This window comes from Phalacrocorax carbo, chromosome 5, assembly GCF_963921805.1.
Source record: "Phalacrocorax carbo chromosome 5, bPhaCar2.1, whole genome shotgun sequence".
In the NCBI taxonomy this organism is placed as follows: domain Eukaryota; kingdom Metazoa; phylum Chordata; class Aves; order Suliformes; family Phalacrocoracidae; genus Phalacrocorax; species Phalacrocorax carbo.
This window is the reverse complement of record NC_087517.1, coordinates 51,570,795-51,590,012: the sequence shown is the minus strand read 5'-3', so window position 1 is coordinate 51,590,012 and position 19,218 is coordinate 51,570,795. Positions and strand designations below refer to the sequence as shown.

The following is a 19,218-nucleotide window of genomic DNA, read 5'->3' as shown; positions in this document are numbered from 1 at the left end:
ATATTGCCTTGAAAACTGGTCCTCGTGCCAGGCCTGTCAGTCTGTCCTGTGGCAAATACAGTCATCACAGGCATGCTAAGAACTACGAAGGCCCATTTCAAAGCCTTTTCCCAGGCTCATACCCAAACTAATTTAAACTCTCCCCTCACTAGTCCCCCTTCAGAGACACAGAGAGACATGATTTTCTGGGGAAGAGGTAGGAATTAATTTCTTCATCTCATATATTCCCTCCCCACCTTTTCCCATGAGGAATCTTAACACAAGTAGTCAGTCCTCACTGTGCCAGGACAGCTGCACATTCCAGAAACCCCAATGTTATACATGGGTTTGGAATTTTGAGATTTTGCTGGATCCACACTGACCTCAACTAGCCCCAGAGAGGTGTCAGGCAAGAGCCACTCTTATGCTTCCACCGGCTGTGGGACAAAAACCCTGCCTGCAGTTGTTGAGCAAATGCCAAATCATTACCTATTCCGTCACTCTCTGAAGGGCCGGATGTTGGACATTTCTTCTAGGTCACTTCCCTGCCCAACATGCTTGCACAAGACAAAACCAGCCAAGGATTATATTATGCAGGAGCAAAACTGACCTCACTTTTAGGATACAGGCAGCAGTGGGAGCAGATCTGATGCTGCACTCAAATCAGACTAAGGCCTCTTGGTCAGGTCACTTACGGGAAACCAGGGCATGCATACACTAATAGAAGTTCTCCCTCTCCCTTTTGACTATTGAGTGTACAAACAACTGCCTTTTAATGTGCATATTAACCTACGAAGTACAAGAAGAGTCCAAGCTCAACTGAGGCCCTTAAGCATGACTGCAATTCAGAGCAGCTTTGGCTCTGCGCAGCTTTCAGATGTTTTCGTTTCTAACATTCAAACACAGAAGGGAGAAATTGCTCTGGACAGCCTTGGACAAGATGTTAAAGAAAGCTCTAACAGGCAAAAGAATATTATTCTCAGAGGAAGGACAGGAAAAACTCCACAGAAAAGTAGTCTGGTATCAGCACTGCTAGTTAAAACCCTGCAGAAAGCGTTAGGCACATGGGACAGGGACTACACTTGTGATTTCTATCCTGGACCCAAGTTCTTTCCCTGTGTAGAGGGTTGGAGCCTCAGTGACAGAGAACACTGTACTGAGCAGCCAGGAGAACCATCTGCTATGTCTGCCAGCACTTACCCAGATTGCTATATATTACTATCATGCTAGATCCTCTAGTCTTGGGACAACCAACTACAGGCAGCAGTGGAAAGAAGGAACATCCACTGTTGGAAGTTGTTTATTTGAGAATTTCTCGTGCCTCTGGAGGCTGTTTGCTTCCAGCAGACAGGCGATAAGACTGCCAAAACTGAGTACCAGCATTTCTGCCTTCTTATTCATGTACATGATTTAATCAAGGAGCATCTTAGAGCCTTACTTACCACTCCACGCAGGGTTGGAGGTATCAGCCCACAGTAGACAGGGATAAAGGTGCTGCAGACACAGGCCTGAGGGACAAAGACATCCAGAATGTAAAAACCAGATCAAAGCCTATTACTCTTCTCAGAACACCACACCATCATGTGCTGACAACTATCCACCATTACTAAGGGGACTGGAGACCAAGGCAAAACAAAACTGCATGCAGTTCCTGCCTAGCCCTCTGCAGTAAGTTTCTGTTCACCTGGATCAGCTCCTCCTTGGAATTGAAGTCAGACAGTATCACGTTTTCTCCATCAGAGACCCGTGTCAGGGAAATACCCAAACGCCCTGCTGCAACCTCATGCCCATTCTCTGGCACAGTCTTGGACAGGCAGATCCGAATGATCTTCACCAAGTTGAAAGATGGGTGGAGTGGGCCCAAGAACCTCTTCCGGGCTTCTTTTGACACTCGAATAATGCTGGCGCCAGCCTCACCTGCAACGACAGAAAAAAATGTACCATGAAATCCTAGCAAAGCCAGCCTTCTCTTTTATGAAATAAGGCACAGAAAAGCCTAATTCACAGTTTACTTAGAAGGTTTTCCCTACTGGCTGATATATAACTCAAGATGAGAAGCTATTATGAGTAGTGTTATAGAAATCATGGAAGTTTGCTGTCTTAGCCCTCATCGCAAATTGCTACCCTCATCTTATATGTGTTTTATAAAGTCAAGGAAGATGACAAGCCTCTGGCTAAGGCCTCACACTTTTTCAGTTGATCCTGTTTCACTAGCCAATGCAGGGATGGTGAAAACACAGACTAGCAAAGAAAACAAGGAAAACAGTTTAACAGCTTTGAGTTTATGGCTAAATCCATTTCTTCCACTAAAACTTTTCTAGTAAGCATCTCTTTTTCTGACATTAAAAAATCCAAAGTCATCTGCCTGTAAGCAAAAGTGGCACTAAGCAGGAACATTGGTGCTTTCCAGCTAAGCAATCCCAGCTCTGCTGTGAACGTCAGACAAATCTCAAGTGAGCAAGACAGACACCATGCTCCATTAGGAAATCAGTGACTTTAGTGCCACCTGCAGTCTTTGGTGTCCCATCCCTTCTATGTCCAACTCCACAGCACTAAACTAGGCCCTGATGGCAAGCAGGACTCACAAAGGTATGTCTGCTTTATCCATTCACACAGTGACCCGAGGTGGGTTTGGAGGAGAGGAGACATCCTATCTGCACAAAAGGGAAGGCATCTGCTAAGCCCATTATTGTGAGAGCCTGATCTGGCAAGAGCATTGGGGCTCTCCTGTGGGAAAGGAGGGACAGGAGAAAACAAACAAGAACACCAACCCAAGCCAAACCCTCAGCATCCAGCGTGATGCCCTTTGCGCACACACTGACTGCTGCTTCCACACGCATCTCCTAGCCATGGTGACATAAAAGACAACCGTTCCTCTGAGTACCAGGCAATCACTGCATTCCGAGGGGCATCGGGAACATACATGTGGGAAGAATTAAAGGAAGTGGGAGGAGACATGCTTTCACAAATCAGGGCTTCTCTCCAATCAAACTGAGGTTCAGTTCCTTGAGAAAGATGAAAGGCTATCAGTTCAAGCCAACTGTAAATCCCTCTGTTTTGCTCTCCCACACAGTCTTGCAATTACAGAAAGGAGGCAGCAGAAAGAAAGAACCCAAGTTAGACTAAGTTAATAAATATAATGGAGATAAGAGCAACAACACCCTCAATGCTATATTGACACATCCCATTCTTTTGCAATACGCATGTGCCAGCAACATGTTTTCCATCAAGACAGCCTGGGAATGCAATTCCGTGCTTAGGAAATCCATCAACACCAGCAGCTCAAGCACGCACAGAACTGGACCCTTGAACACAGACAGACTCTGAGGTCAGGATTTTAGGCACTGTGAGGTAGCAACTTAGCAGAAAATCCAAGTTCCCCCCTCTGAAGCAATTTTTAGCACTATAATCCCAGTCTTTTGCCCTGTCCTACAGCAATGTTTAGCAGTCTAATTCTGATCTTACTTACTCAATTAGCAGTAAGCCATTGAGCCCAGCCTGTTCCAGATAGTAGCCACATGGTTCAACATCCTTCCCAACATGAAGTCAGCCTCACAGAAATTACATTTTGGCAGCACCATGACATTACCACTCATAACGCTCCCCAAGATGCCTTCATGCCTGATGAGGGGAGGAAAGACACACAGAGAATCTGCAACAGAGACAAAAACTGAACAAATCTCAGCCAAGCCCCTTGGCCACACAACCCCAGGAAACTCCACTGCACTGAGTGCATTGCAGGTTGTTGCTGGCTTAGCTGAAAAACCAAATGGTAGGGTGGGTGTTGTGCATGCAGCCATAGGGAGACACCCTGCATGCAAAGGCCGTGCTGGCGCTGAGGGGTGTCACCCAAGAGATAGTGCTTAGAAAATTATGCTTTCAGTCTTGGCATCTCAGTGTGCAGAAAGATGTGATAGCAGTACTGAAAACAACTGCTATTAAGTTGAGCTTATGACTGTTGGAGCTAACATATGAGCTGGAAGTTGCTTAAGAAAAGCAAAACAGAAAAGTCCCAACTCTGCCAGGAAACCGACTGAGGGGAGACTTCGCTTACAGCTGCCTGCTCTATCACCATTTTACAGCCAAGTGAGGTGGTGGGACAGAGAAGAACAGAGGACAAAATAAGAGTTATTGCTAATTAGTAACTTCATTCTTTGAATACTTTCTGTGTGTTTGGGTTTTGGAGGTTGTTTGTTTTATACATGTGTGCATACATGCATACACACAGGAGCTTCTGAGGTATTTCAGCTTAAGGGCAGCTGTGATTCTGCTGGACTTGCTGGCTCACTTGCACCAAAGCACAGTGCAAAATGGCTCTGTGGGAAGAGACAGGCACAGTGTGATCTGCAGCACCACCAGCTTTCCTGGAAATAAGGCTAGCTGAGAGTTCAGCCAAAAGAGCCAGGTTTATGTAGCTAGATACATGACAGATGGCAAGCTCTCTTGGAAATACATTTAGGAGGAAAGAGAAGAGGTGAGAGCATTTTAATCATGTTACTACCAGAAGTGCTATTCCAGGAAAACCAGCTCAAATTCTGCTTGCAGCCTGCCAGAGGGAGCAGCTGAATGAGAGGTGGTCAAGAGAGAAGAGTCCTACAGGGGTCAACCACAAGCTGTCAATTATTACTAGGACTAGTCCAGTGCCAATTCTAGCCCACAGAAAAGTTTCCCATGCTTTTGATGGATCTGGTGATTCATGATACAGGGTCACGTGAAAAAGCTAAATTAAGTTCCTCTTCTCTTGCTGAGGTACATACCAAGGGGCAGACATAACCCCTCTCCCACCAACCAATTAATTCAGGACGTCTCCCTACACAGATTTACTAAGCCAACATTCTTCTAAAAATAATATATTAATTTATGTGGAGTATTCAATTTTCATTAGAAAAGCCATATCCCCCTTCTTCCCTGCCCCCAGCACTGTCCCAGTGGGTGTTGTTATAGATGAGACCGAGCGCTGCAGGGCCATTGTCCTTATCTGAATTTCAGTTGTGATGATGCAAAGGAGCGGACAGTTGTGTCCTGAAACACCCCAATGTGTCCCTTGCAAGAAAAGGGAGGCCAGCTGCTCCACCTCTGCTGGTTCATCCTGTGATTTTTCTGTAGCAGCTACAAGGAACAAGTTACTGTTACCTGTAGAAAAAGTCGTGAAGGCAGCTGCTGCTAGTTTGCATTCCATTTTCAAGCTATGACAAGCCAGCTTCACATTAGCTTGTTGACATAGCAAGATTGTTGCCTTAAAGAGCTGGTTTTCACCCCACCAGTCATTCTCGACTCCAGAATAACCCAATATCTAAGTCTCTACTTCCTTGCATTCTTGGGTACGGCTGCTCACCACAATATATAAATATATTTTTAAAAGCCTAAAACAAGATACAGGTTGCTCATTTCCAAGAGAAGCAAGAAGAAAGAAGGAAGAGAGCTACTGCAAGGAGAGCTCAAAGGAACTAAGACCCATCACAAGCTTCATCACCTTTTACTCAGAAGGCCTGTTCCCCTAAACTACCCTTCTCTAACCTGAAAAGCATTCAAGCAGCATGTGCTATCTATAACTGTATACAAACAATTCCAGCCACAGCAGCCTGCTACCCATCTCAGGAAAAGGAGAAGAGCTGAAGAACAATCACCTAAAACTGATTTAGTCAGCTGGCTGGGAAGACCCTTAACCTCATCTGAGAGCTCCGAGATGAAACAGAAAGGCTACTTCAAGCCTGTGCAATGCATATGGACAAGGACCATCACAAAGGTTAAACACCCCACGGCAGGAGGGGTGGCGGCAAGTGGGGAAGAAGAGACTCTTCAGATCCACACCTTCAGCAGCAGGGCTTTTGCACCAAGGGCACCATGATGCTCACCTGTTGACATTACACCACACTCGTATCCATTTGCCAGCCAGCAAAAGGACAGTTGACCCATAAAGTATTTCAAGTGGAAAAAAAACCCCTAAGACACAAACAAAAATAGGAGCAGAGCAGGCTGAAGAGGGAGAGGGGCATTCTGAACATTCCACCCAGCAGCTCCTGTGACTGCAGCTCACCCATGACACCGCAGCTCCCTCTGGAAGAGCTCCACATCGGCACAAAGATCACCCTCTGCGCCAGGGACATTCCTGCTCTCTGGCTAGTGCAGAAGTAAACAGGATGCAAGCTTAAAGGAAACACTCTTCAACGGGGACGGAGAACAGAGGATAGCACAGACAGTGGATGCATCTCCTGTCCCTGCTGGTAGGGGGCACACACTGATTGGTCGCACCCCAGACTGCGGATGCTGAACCTTGCCTGGACTAACGGAGCGGGCAGGGAACCATGCAGGTCCATGCTAAACCTGCTTTTCATTCAGCACCAGGTAGTAGTCAGACGGACTCCTTCGTATGTGTCAGCAACATGCGAGGCACTGCTCCTCTCTCCTCAGTCCCATTACACAACTAAGACTCCAGACTGGCCAGACGCACCGATATCAAAAGCTTCAAACAGAAGCCAGCTGGCAGAAGGAAGTGCAGGTGCTTTTGACATTCCTCCAGCACCTGGAGAGCCCAATGCCTTGTTAGTTTGGGATGGTATGACCAAGCTATTTTGACTGCAATATTTTCCAGACAGGAGCCAGCTCCTGTGTACTATAACGGAACCTCACTCTGGAGCTGCTTACATTTTTCTTAGCTATCTGTTGGAGTGATGTTTGTGTGATGCTCAGTACAGATGCTCCCTGCAAGGGTCCCCAGCTACAATCTTTACACTTCACTTCCAACTCAGATAGTTGCTGAGCATCATTGGATTTCTCATGTTTCCCACTGGTAGATCCGAGTTCAGATTTGCATTTAGGAATAGGATGAGTCAGAAGGAGTTCACTAGCATAATCTTCCTCAAGGTTAATTTAGCTTGGCTGCCTGTCCCTTGCTATGTCAGCTGCTCCTGTACCTCATCCACAGAAGAGCTAAAAGCCAGTTTCTAATGATGAGCACTGGTTTCAGAAGAGCTGTCCTGTGTATTTCGTACGCACAAATGCTCAAGCTGCTCCAGCTCAGCGCACACAGATCCTGCACCCGCCTCTTCTCTGGATACTGAAAGTAAGCAATGTGTGTGCTCTTCCTGCCCGGCCTCTCCCAGGAGATTATACAGTCCTAATTAGAACAGTCCTGTCACCAGCCCAGAATCATAAAACTATAAACAAGAGGCACTGAAACAGAAGTTTGCAAGCTGACGTTTAGAAAATAATTAACAGAGAACTTTATTGAATGTTCCCTCACGGGTAGCTCAGACCACCAGAAAGCACCCGTTCATTCACCCCAAGGAGTGGTGCACAGCAACACGCAGGTGATCCAAGGACAACCCCAATTCTTGTGGGCAGTGACCTCAGCTTGTGAAAGATCCCACTGCTTGACTGGACTCCTGTTCCTCTTCCCACATTCATGCTGAAGCAACCTGGTTTCCACTCATTGTCCCAAGAGAGCAGGAACCAGACAGACTTTCAGCTGAGCTAAGCTGAGCAAAGGCCAACTTGTGCTGAATGGGAACCTGACCCAAGATGTTCCCAGACTGCCTATCAGCCAGGCCAGATGAATGTCAAAGGGAGGCACAAAGACAAATTCATGCCAGGAGGAAATAAAGTGAGAACAATGTCTTATGATCTGTCCTTATAAGACATTTTCAGCTGATAGCTGTACCCCACAGTTGGTAACAGCTCTTTAGTTTCAGTGTGAAATCCTAGACAGATGCCTAAAAAGCATTGGATGTGGAAATGATATCTATCCTTCACTTCCCAGAAGTTGTATAACTTCCACTATTTAACACAAAGAAAAAAAAATGCCCATTTTTAAGTATTTGAGGCTGGGGGACGGCAGCTAGCAGTGCAGCCTCTAAAGGCACCAATTCTTTTCACATCTGTACACATCTTCCTGTAAGCCAGTAATATTGAAAAACACCATGTATCAAAACAAGCTGCTGTTCTGGACATTTCCTAATTTTGGTTGTTCTGAGGTATATTTATTTTATTTATATTTATTTTAAGGTTTTCACTCAATCCTCCTCTCCTACTATTTCACCATCAGATAAGAAACAGCTCAGCTGACTTGACTCCAGATAAGAGATACAGGAAGGAAGTTGGGGTTTTTTTTTGTAATACACAGGTAGCAAACAGAACTCCCCCCACAACACACACCCACTCAGTCTGCAGATAGCCCCACTGTTGACTGACTGTTCCCTGTGGCAGGTAACTCTTCCCATCAGGGGCTCTGTGCAGGGATTTAACTCAAGCTCAACAAGCAAGTGATTTTGCAAAGGAGATTTCTTAGAAAGCCTGGCCACCTGCTGTAAATGACGGCCCTTCTCCCACTTGGCTCAAGAGTGAGGGGCACTGATACATTCCATATCAGAGTAACTTCTAGGGACCCCTATCAGACTCCAGTAAGCAACACCTATTCTGACCTTACAGGTGGGGCAGTGGAAACACCAAGAGGAAAAGACAGCTTTTCAGGTAGGTCCAGCTCTCACAGCCAGAGGCAGGTGATAAAAGAAGGGCTCAGCCCACAACACTTTCTGGCTCAGATTCTCAGTACTCAGCATTGCAAAGTCTAGACACAAACAGTGCCAAGACACAGTAGTCCAGCCTGCAGCAGGACTACTAAGTAAACCCAGATCACCTGCAACTGCTTCAGAGCCAGAAGCCTCCCTCTTATTAACATGTTTGTCCCAAAGATGTTTATTTTTCTATTTCAAGCAAAATTTGGGAAGCAGAAAGGTGTTGGTCACTTTATCTGTTCAAATAAAGCCAAACTGAGGGGAGACATATTTTCCCCTTGAGCCAAGGGAGACTTATTTTGTGTGCTCTGGATACCAATAATACATGAACCAGAACTACTACCACATCCTGGATGTGGGGAACATATGGAGAAGATCTGCTTTAAGTTGTCCCTGTTTGTTCTCTGCAAGAGGAAAAGCTCACCAGGCAGCTGACAGTGCCCATTGCCTCCCTGTCCACCCACTGGTACCTACAGTGTAGGACCCTTGTGCAGGCCTAAGTGCAGATGCATAATTCACACCTCATCTCACCTTAATGCAGGTTTCTCTGCTTTGTACAGAAGCCAAAAGGCTTTGGGAGAACAGGCACAAGAGCTGCCAGGCTTGGTTATGTCTCTAAGCTAAAACTTTGCACTGGATTTAACAGTGCTGGCACACCAAAGCCTCACCAGTCAACTGATGTTCTGTAAGCTGAGGCCCCCTTTGCTTCTGCAGCCAGGACTGGAGCATTTACTCTTGCAACACAAGTCAGAAAACAATGCAGCTGCTACTGAGAAACAATCAATAGGAAGGTCAAGAGGCAGCTCAGTTCAGGCCAGCAGCCAGGATCATTCTCTATCACAACAGCAGCAATCCCCACTAACCTAATCTTTCTCCACTGTAATTCCCTAATACGAGGCTTAATGTTGCATTTCTGTTCATTGTGTTAGAAAGAAATTAAATGATATAACAGCACATGAAAAGGAAAAGTTGCTCAAGACCCCAGGCAAGATATACTGAAAGCCATGCCCTGTCCTCATCCATCAGTCCCTGACAATGCTACAGTGCAACTCAAATTGCATGGGGTGACAAGATCAGGGGATTCACAGAGTAAGAGAAAGAGAGCCTGGGCAGCCTGTTCCAGTGCTCTGTCACCATCAAAGTAAAGAGTTTTTTCCCATATTCCCGTGTTCCAATTTGTGCCCATTTCCCCTTGTCCTGTTGTTGGGCACCACTGAAAAGAGTCCGGCCCCATCCTCTTGACACCTCCCCTTTAGATATTAAGAAGCATTGATAAGATCCCCCCTCAGTCTTCTCCAGGCTAAACAAGCCCCAGGTCTCTCAGCCTTTCCTCTCACCCACAAGCACAGTGTTACACACACCCCCTCCAAAACTCATTTGTGAAGGGCAGTTTGCAGGGTGGCACTACACACCTAGAGATTGAGTGCACTGTTTCCACTTCACAGCAGAGGTATGACTAGAGGCAAGATGCTTTGGAAGAAGAGAGACCAGTGCTACAGGACAGTAAATACCTATGCCAGGCACCTGTACTTCAGACTGATGAAGACAAAAATGGAGTGAGCAGTCATCATTTCTGTTTCCAGAGCCTAAAGAAATAGCTGCCATACCAGCATCACTTCAGCTTTATCATACACTAACCATCACCCTCAGCTGGCTCACCAACACCAAAGCAAGGCCCACACACAGCTTTTGGTGGCTTTCAGTCTAACACCTGCTAAACACCTTCCTGCACGCTTGCAGGCAGTGATTGTTTTGTGTTCACTAGAGATGTTACCAGAGACATGCCTGGCTCTGTCATGCACAAAAGGGCAGCCCATCTTCCTCCTCCCCTGACCTTGCTCACTGTACACTTGTGTGGCTGCTAGAGCCCTGTCTCACCCTGGCACAGAATGAAAGGCTCTGCAGTCCTCCACTGGCCCTCAGCCCGCATCATACCCAGCTCCCTCATGCTTGCACAGCTAGCCAACTGCTCCAATCCATGCCAAGCACTTCCCGTGCACCCGCAAGCACGCTGCTTGCTGTGCCCACTTTGCCCTTCCATCTCACGCAGGCACATTAAGTGTCACCTTATACCCCTGAACTTTTCCCCACTAGCCATGGCATGAGCAGAGCCTGCTACCAGCAAGGAAGCAAGAATGAGCAGCTTCATTCCAAAGCAGTCCTCAGAAGAGGCACGGGCATTTTGTTCTAGAAGGAATCTCACTTTGATGATGAAGCTTATTTGGGAAGCATGTTCAGTCAGACTGAAAGGCAGAACGCATTTCTTGGGAGCCATGACACAAGAATATCTAGAGGCTGACGTTACCTTTCTTCCATGGACGTCAGCAGCAGTCCCCCAACCACAATTCCCAGGCATCAAGATAATTCAGGTTCAGAAAGCACCCATGTGGACAGGACAGGAGCTGCTCACAGAGGGTTGCACAGACCCCTGCAAGGGAAGAGCTTCTGCTCAACCCTTCCTGCAAGGCTGAGCAGCGCACAAGCAAGGAGAGCAGCAAGACAGATATAACAATGTCTATCTGAAGCACTCACACACAGAGAATGAACTCTTCTGTGTGCAGAAGTAGGGCTAGTAGTTAAATGGCTAGTTTGATCCCATAAAGAAGTTTTTACCAATGCCAGTATACAGGAATACTGGGCTAGATAAATCAATGTAACTCCATCTGTGCTGACAGGGCACTCTCAAAGAGGGCTCTAACTTTTTCCATGCAGGACGTTAACAATGGCAGCCTAAATACACACCCTGCCTCCATGATAGACGGGAATAACTTTCTTGCCAGGCCCAGCCCTGAATCAGCAGCGTTCAACGAAGCTGGCAAGAGCAGCTCTTGTAATTAACGTGTCAAGGGCTCCCTGATTTGCTTACACCCTCAGATGCCTCCTCCTCTACTTCAGATTGCTAGACTAGATAATCCACAGGAATGGCAGCTCAGAGGCACCGAACGCTAAACTGGTACTCAATCCTTTAAATCCTAACCCAAAAGGCTTCCAAAACCAGTATCCATCCAAATAAAGTGCAGTGTAAAAGGAGGAATAGAAACATTCATTCTCAGAAGAAATCTTCCAGGCATGGCATAACTAAAAGCCTGGAAAACAGCTGCAGAAGACACTTCATCAAGCTTGCTGATTCCAGAGGACTTGTCAAATGGAAGCCATCGACATAGATTTGGCCTTTATCTGTACCAGAAAGCACCAGTTTCAGGTCTGGGCAAGTACCAAAAGGCAGCGCAAAGCCCTGGGTTCTACTAAAACTACCAGTTTCCACACCTGACATATCCCAAGTGCCAAGAACAAAGTGCACACCACCCACCCAGACTCGTCACCAGTGGGATCACATGGAGCTTGGCTTGTTCTGAGCCCTTCAGTTCGGGAGATTCCCTTTCTCAAGGAACACTTGAGGGCAGCTGTCCCAGACACCCTGTACCACACAGATACAGGTGTGCTGATACAGGTGTGTATCAGCACAACACCAGGGACAGGATCAGGCCTGTCACAAGCATCTATTGTATCACAAGTGCCAAACTCTTTTCTCCCTCCCTCCGGCCTGCGTAGCTACAACCAGGCAGAGCTATAACAGTCTCCAGCATCTTTTACTATCCTCCCAGGCTCACCAATTCTTTCCCTTCTATGTGCTCCTTAGAAGGGGTTTTCTACTGCCCCAGACCCTATCACTTCCAGGACACATTCTGCCTTTTCCCAAGGACACAGACTTATTTAAGGTCTTCTACACATGGAGTAATTTCTTCTACCCCTCCTTTTCAGCAGCTCTTGCTCTCTCTGGTGCCTTACGCCTGCTTGATGAGGAAGACACCCCAAGGCAAATGCACGTACATGGGCTCCCTTGACTCCAGATTCTTGAAGGCACATCCTGACTTTCATACCAAATGCCAGGAACTCTTAGCAGAAAGAAAGAGGCTGAGTATTAGAGGTGGGCAATGGAAGTGTAGAAGTGCAGAAGATTCAATGGGAAAGTAGCGGCCAGTTTGGAATCCAGCCAGCAGCAGGGTTTGCCTCCTGGAGAGCAAGGACAGGAGTCCCAGCTTGCTCACACTGCTCCTTTGAGTAGAAGATTTTTGAGCTTTTGCAAAGGCCCTGGAATTAGGAGGCTTGCTCATTCCCACCTCAGAAAGAAGGAATGCTGATGTAATTACTATTTCTCCAGCCCTTCCATGGTCCTCTTCAAGAACAGTACAAAGCAAGCACAGTAGAGTTTAAAATCGTCTCCAGCCAGGCCAGTGAACATTTTCATCCCTGCTTCATGGCAGGCATGGAGAGAAATGTGGAGCAGCCCAGAGCAAGCAGGGGGCTAGCATCAGAGTACAGTCATTCCCAAGCCCGCTGTGCTGGAAGGCAGCACAGCCCTCCAACAGATGGGAAACAAACACCATCAGCTACTGGACATGCAGGCAGAGCTGCTGTAACCACTATAGCAGCAGTAGTCTGGAATGGGAAGGCAGAGGAAGGAATCTGAAGAATACCTTTGATTTATCATGACTAAACTTTCAAACATAATCAATTAGTGGACATAGGACCCTGAAGAACACACAACAGCATCTCATATTTTACAGGGAGGACTGGCAGGTGCCTTGAAGAGTTTTGGGAGGTGAGGGGCAGAAGGAAGTGGAACAGCCTGGACATGCTACATATTCAAGAGAGATGCTGAAATTATGGATCACAAGAATGACCATGTAAAGACCACCTGTGCTGTTGCCACTGACACTGCACAGCTGCTTCTGTGGCTGACAGAGCAAGGCCAGGCACCAAGCTGCTCTGCACACCTACTGTCTATGTGGGGTGAGGAAAGAACATATGCATTGCTATGACTATGTTTTTTGCTAAAAGTGGCTGGTTAGCTTCCCTTGCACTCATCCAACAAGATGCCTGCAAGAGCATCTTTCCTCACAGGAGCTTTCTTATTAAAGCCAGCCAGCGAGCAGGAACAAGTTCCTTCCCTTCCAGGAAAAGGTATTGCAGGGTGCTCCAGCTGCTCAGCTGCCAGTTTACTGGACTCCTGAGCCTGCAGCCCCATAACTGCTGGTTGCACTCATCCAGGCACAGCAGCTTCTCCACCAAGCCACCGAACATTTCTGACTATGTCAGCAGAGAACATCCCCCCACCTACCTCTATTTTCCACCAGAGAAAGCAGCAGCAGCTTTACTGCCTCCAGGGAGCACCAGGAGGTTCCCCATGAATTACATCCATGTCTCTGTGTATGCACAGAGGGGTGCCTCTCCTTCCCTTGACTGGGCTGGGGCTGCTAAGCAAAGCAACTTTTTCCCCAGGGAGGGCATTTGTCTTCTGTATCTCCTGAAATTTCCTGTGCAGTGAGGGACTCGAGTTTTGAGAGGCCACAGATGCTACAAAGCTTTCCTTCATGTACCTGAGGAGATCTATAGATCTTTTCACACAGCCACACAAGACAGCATCACATATACTTCCCCTACAACAGGCTTCATGATTCACGCTTTGGCCAGCATAAACTGGCATTGCTCTTAGGACTCCATAGAGACTAAGCTGATTTATTTCCCTCTCTCAATCTGGGATTTGGTGTTAGACTTCACACACACAATGGAAATAACCTCTGTGACCAGTCCTTAAGCCTTTGCATGCAACATAATCAAATTTCAGAAGGACAACATTTAGAGATGCTATCATTATCTCAATTTCAGAAGGTAAAAGAGGGTTTGTTTGTTGTGGGCTTGGCCTGAGATGAAGTAACAGTTATTTGACATTCAGGTTTGCTTGTTAGCTATCACCATGTGATCACCAGGAAATACACTGCTGAACTGTAGAGACTTTCCATTGGGTAGCAGGAGGAAAAAAAATTAAAACAGAGTCCTGGCTAAGATACTTGTTTTAAAAAAAAAATAATCCTGTAAACCATCCAGGAATTGCTCTCCAAAAAAACTCCCCAAACAACACTCCTCAATCTAGCAGATATGGCCTCCCTTCTGTATTCTTAGTACTCAAAGCATCCCCTCAGCTTGCTTTATAATTTTCTGCTGACACTGTAATGCTTTAGGAGAACAGCTAACTCCCACAGATGGAGGTTTGATAGCCAGCTTTGCCTCTGACAGCAGAACCCACCTCTTCCCCAAAAAAAGAAGCAATTCAGCAGTTCCAACACACCCTCAGATGAGAGCTGTATAGGACAATATTCACATGCTACACAGATAACTGAGATGCTGTTGGTTAACTATGAGTCACAGGCACAGTCCATGACCTTAGCATCAGCTCAAAAACAGCTTTTCAGTGATTACAGGTTCACATCCCATCATTTATCCAGGCTGCTATGCTTCCAAAGCAGGCAAACCAAATCCCATACAGCTCACCAGAGTGAGATGATTCAGACCCTTAACAAAAAAAAATATCCCATACTCTGTATTAAAGATTTAAGAATCTGACAGCGGCTGTATTTTAGCATTACTTCTGACTGAAAAAAGGACAGTCTCGTCACATAAGATGGTTTTATTCATCCAGGCCCAGTCACTTAAGGATTTATTCAGACAAGTAAGCATCCTCAGAGCTCCAGGCCTAGAGTCTGTGAAAAGCTGCACAATTTGAGGTACACATAAGGAGAAGACTGCAAAGCCAGGGCAAAAGGACTTCTCAGTTGCTTGGCATATAAAGGTGTGTTTCCTGGTGTGTCAGACTCCAACAATCCCAAGAGAAGACACAGGCATGACAGAAGGCCATTTCCCAGAAAACTCTCAGGACAAGAGTGGTTCATGGTACAACGCTGCAGTATGTACAATCGAGTAACTTATAAACATGTGAGGCTTTGCCCAATGCACCTTGATAGCCACAAAGATTATTCTAGTGAGAAAAACAGCAAGGCTTTTTCGTGCCAGTGAACAGAACCTCAAAGCTGGAGTGAGCACTTCAGATGTGGGACAATACCAGTGTTGTAGCCCTGAAGAATAAATCCAAGATCCCTACAACTTACTGTAAAGTGCTTAACAAGAGCTAGGAGATGTCATATCAGACCATAAATGCCTCTTGGCCTCTTATCTAGAAATAAGGTCCTCTGTCTAGTTAATATGGATGCCCAATGTTGTTTTATTTGGTATTCTCAAATGTGCCTTTGAAGTCCCCAGTGTGCTCTCAAGGCTGCAGGTCGGGGCTTTCAGTTCAGTGTTAGCCCACAGAAAAGCCTTACAGCCACACTATCTACAAATGATGACAGTGTGGTCTTAATTCAGGGAGAAGGCAGAATCAGCTCAGAAGCAAGCTGAACAGATGCAAAGGCCAAAAGGAAAAAGCTGGAAAAAGGGAGATCTTACACTCTGAAGTTCAGGAAAATTTCTGCCCTCTCTGATCAGGGTCTCAAAGGATCAGAACCAAAGAAAAACCACAGTGGAAGTGTTGGGGTTTTTTCCCCACTCTTCCCCAGGAAGTATTTATTTTTGCACAGTAGAGTCTCACTGAGTTCAGAACCCAGTACAGATGCATGAAAGCATTAACCTTGTCTACACACAGCTAAATAAGCAAGGCTTCTGCAAAATTCCCCTCTGCTTGTTGTCTGTCAACACACACTAGATAGCATTCCAGTTTGCAGGACAGGGCAACAGACAGTACAGGGTAACAGTTGTCATAAGCTTCAAAGCCCACTGGCTATTACACCTACTCTCAGGCAGAAGCCAGCTGCACAGCAAACACAGATACTCAGGATCCTACAACAGTCTGTACTAGGATGAACTACTCTCCCCGTACAGGCTGCAGCTGTTCCTTCTGTCTCGTCCCCTTCTTCCCTATGATTTCATTCTAACCCCTGGACTTCAGCATGGAATCTGCACTGTCAGGATGTTTTATGACAGGGACAAAGTGCAGCAATACCTTGCCCCAACCACACACCCCATTTGCTTTTACTTTCAGAAGTCAGCTCCATTGCCTTAAAGCCACTCTCTACCCAAGATATGCCAGCCACATAGGCAGAGTCAAAAGAAAACTGTCCCAGAGACGTCAAACCTAAGGCAGAATTTGAACACCCAAGATCCAAGCCTTGGCTGGCTTTAAACAGCATGGTTTGCCTTCTTTCAGGAGGGAGGTGAATGCTGCCTAGAAGGTCGCCACCTAACTCTGTCTTCTTTATCCTGTCTCCCCTTGTACCTCTTAGGGTGTGGGAAAACCTATTCTAATCCTGATTCAAGAAAGCTCTCTACCAGGCTGGATAACTCCCTGAGGGCAACGCCTAGCACACCGTGGATGCTCTGGCATATAAATAGCAAGAACAAGATAGACATGATAATAGACTTGCTCAGCAGCACTATAATGGCATCTAGACAAGGCAAAGGATTTGGGCGCTACCGCCAGCCTGTCTCATGTTTGTGCCACGCCTCCGAGCAGCACAGGGACCACGCAGTTAGGGAGCTGATTGGGCAGCCACCTCTTCAACAGAAGCAACAGTAAGTAAAGCAACCAAATCCCTGGCAGCTATCAACAAATGGATCCCTGCAGGAGAAGGGATTAGAGGAGGCCTTTTCCCTTGTCCATAATAAAAGCTGGCACCATGGCATGACTACAACCTTTGAGATCCCAGGCTGTGGCCTGAACAGCTGCTAAGAGCTTCCCGTCAAGCTCTAGATGCAAGAGTTACACTTCATGGGGCACTTCTGTAAACAAAATGCTAAGGAGGGCAAAACTTCAAACCTAACTACATAGACAAAACTAACTTTTGCTGCATGAGGGATACATCTGAAAACACTACATGTCCCCAAAGAACAGGGAGTGCTGCTGAAAGACACCTGTGATGAAGGTTAGAGGAGTTCAAGCAGTAAACAGCTCTGGTTTCACTTGGCTCTAGGAGAGGCTTACAATTCTCTGAGACTAAATAGGAATACCTGATTCTCTCACACCACATTCCCCTTTCAAGTTTAAGATACTTTTCCGCTTTTTTTATTCTCAAAAGAAAAGCTTCCCAGTACAGACTCCAGCACACGTTTGTTGACTTTCCCCTCCCCATATGCAAAACAGCTGAACATCAAAACAGCAAAAAAAACCAGGAGGCACCACACACCATTCTCTTCAGCTGTTCCCCAGACCTGCTGTAAGCAGGGACAGACCTTTGTGTGCCTGTTTCAGAGATAACTTTTTAAGGTTTCTTCTGCAACTTGACAACAGATATAGTATCTAGCTAAGCTGGATATCTAGCTCTTGCAGAGGGCAAAAAAATTCCCCGGTGCCCTACACCCCCAGGAATAATGCTCTTCCAGAAATAAAGATGCTAAGAAAGAATAAAGAGAGATTTCCTAGTTGTTCGGAGACGCTGTTCAACCACTCTAACCCGTACACTCAACACACTGCTTGATGCCTCAGTCTCCAGCTGCTTTACCTCCCGTTCGCAGCCGCCAAGAGCCGGTGCCCGCACGGCGAGAGGCCGGCTGCTCCGCCCGCAGAGAGCCCCACCAGACTTGCATCCGAGCAAGCCAAACCCAAGAACTGAGCCCTCTCAAGTCCACGTTACTGTGGGGGGGGTCAAAACCAGGACCCCCGTCCCGATTCCTACCGTCGGGAGCCTTCTCAATGCGTGCCCTCTGCGGGCCACAGCGGCACCCACCCAGCCACCCTCCCTCCAGACCACGGGGGCCAGGCGCCCGTTTTGGACGCGTGCTTCACCACCTCACGGGGCTGCGGTGCCTCCGACACCCCCTTGGACCTCATCTTGAGGCACCTGCGAGGGACCGTGAGTGGGTGTGAATACTGAGGCAGAGGCCTTAAAAACAAAGCGCCGCACGCGTTTCGGCAGAACGCGGAGGAAGGTGGAGCGCTATTTCCACCACCACCCCTCCTCCAACGCTGCTGTAATTAAACAAACTAATAACAGCGAAGGGAAGGCTGGAAGGAGCGCTCGGCTCCGGCAGCCGGCCGGCTTACCCAGGCAGGCACCGCTGACGAGGGCGGTGGCGGTGAGTGCCCCCGCTGAGGCGCCATAGACCTTCCGGGCGTTGGCGACGAGGAAGGGGGCATGTTCCTGCAGGCAGCTGGCCACCCCGATGTGGTAGACCCCCAGGAAGCCGCAGCCGGCGAAGGAAATATTCCAGGTGGAGTCCGGGGGAAACATGGCCTCCGCGCCCCGCTGAGGGCGCGGGGTGTGGAGGGGAACGAAGCAGCCGCGGCGGGGAGGGGAAGCTGCGGGTTCCTCTCACAGCACACCGCCCCTGGCCGGGCGGGGCAGGACGGGACGGGAGCCGCTACTACCGAAGGAGAGGGTCGTTGCACGGCGGGATTCGCCGCTGGCTTACCCGCGGCAGCCGAGGAGCTTATATGAGGCGTCCCTGCCCTCCGGCCCGCCCCCGGCCGGCGGATGGGCCGAGGTGAGGGGCGGCGGCACGCCGCCAGCCTGGGGCGGGAAGGAGCCGGCCCCTCCTCCCAACCCTTCCTCCCGTGAACTCCCTCTCCCGGCCCAGGCAGGCCGGTCCCCGTGGAATTGCGGTTGATCGCTGTGGAACCAGAGCCTCCCTTAAGCAGTAGGGGCTATTTAAAGGGGATTACGGCTTCCTGCGGCACCCCAAACCTTGCCGTGGTTTCCGCCCCCCTCCCCCCTAAACCATGCTGTTTCTTGGAGACTTCTGGTCCAAGTTCGTGGAGTTTCCTGCAAGTACAGCCCTTCGTTTGTCGGGAGATGTGCAAGAAGAGTCAGAGGAAGGGAAAAGCTTTCCCTTTTCATAAAAAGCTTGAGGAGCAAGGGGGAGGCAAGGCCACAGTGCAAGATCAGAAAGGCAACCT

General features: G+C 47.8%; 1 protein-coding gene across 1 annotated transcript in view; it reads right to left on the bottom strand.

Moving 5' to 3' along the window:
• Nucleotides 1–18,777, bottom strand: part of PNPLA2 (patatin like phospholipase domain containing 2) — a 31,163-nt gene extending 12,386 nt beyond the window's left edge. Inside the window, exons 1-3 of the mRNA XM_064452438.1 lie at nucleotides 18,367–18,777; nucleotides 1,664–1,896; nucleotides 1,422–1,487 (exon numbers count right to left, since the gene is read on the bottom strand). Of these exons, the coding sequence (XP_064308508.1) occupies nucleotides 1,422–1,487; nucleotides 1,664–1,896; nucleotides 18,367–18,553 (486 nt within the window). The 5' untranslated portion in view covers nucleotides 18,554–18,777. The remainder of the gene's footprint in view (nucleotides 1–1,421; nucleotides 1,488–1,663; nucleotides 1,897–18,366) is intronic.
• Nucleotides 18,778–19,218: the final 441 nt, after the last annotated feature.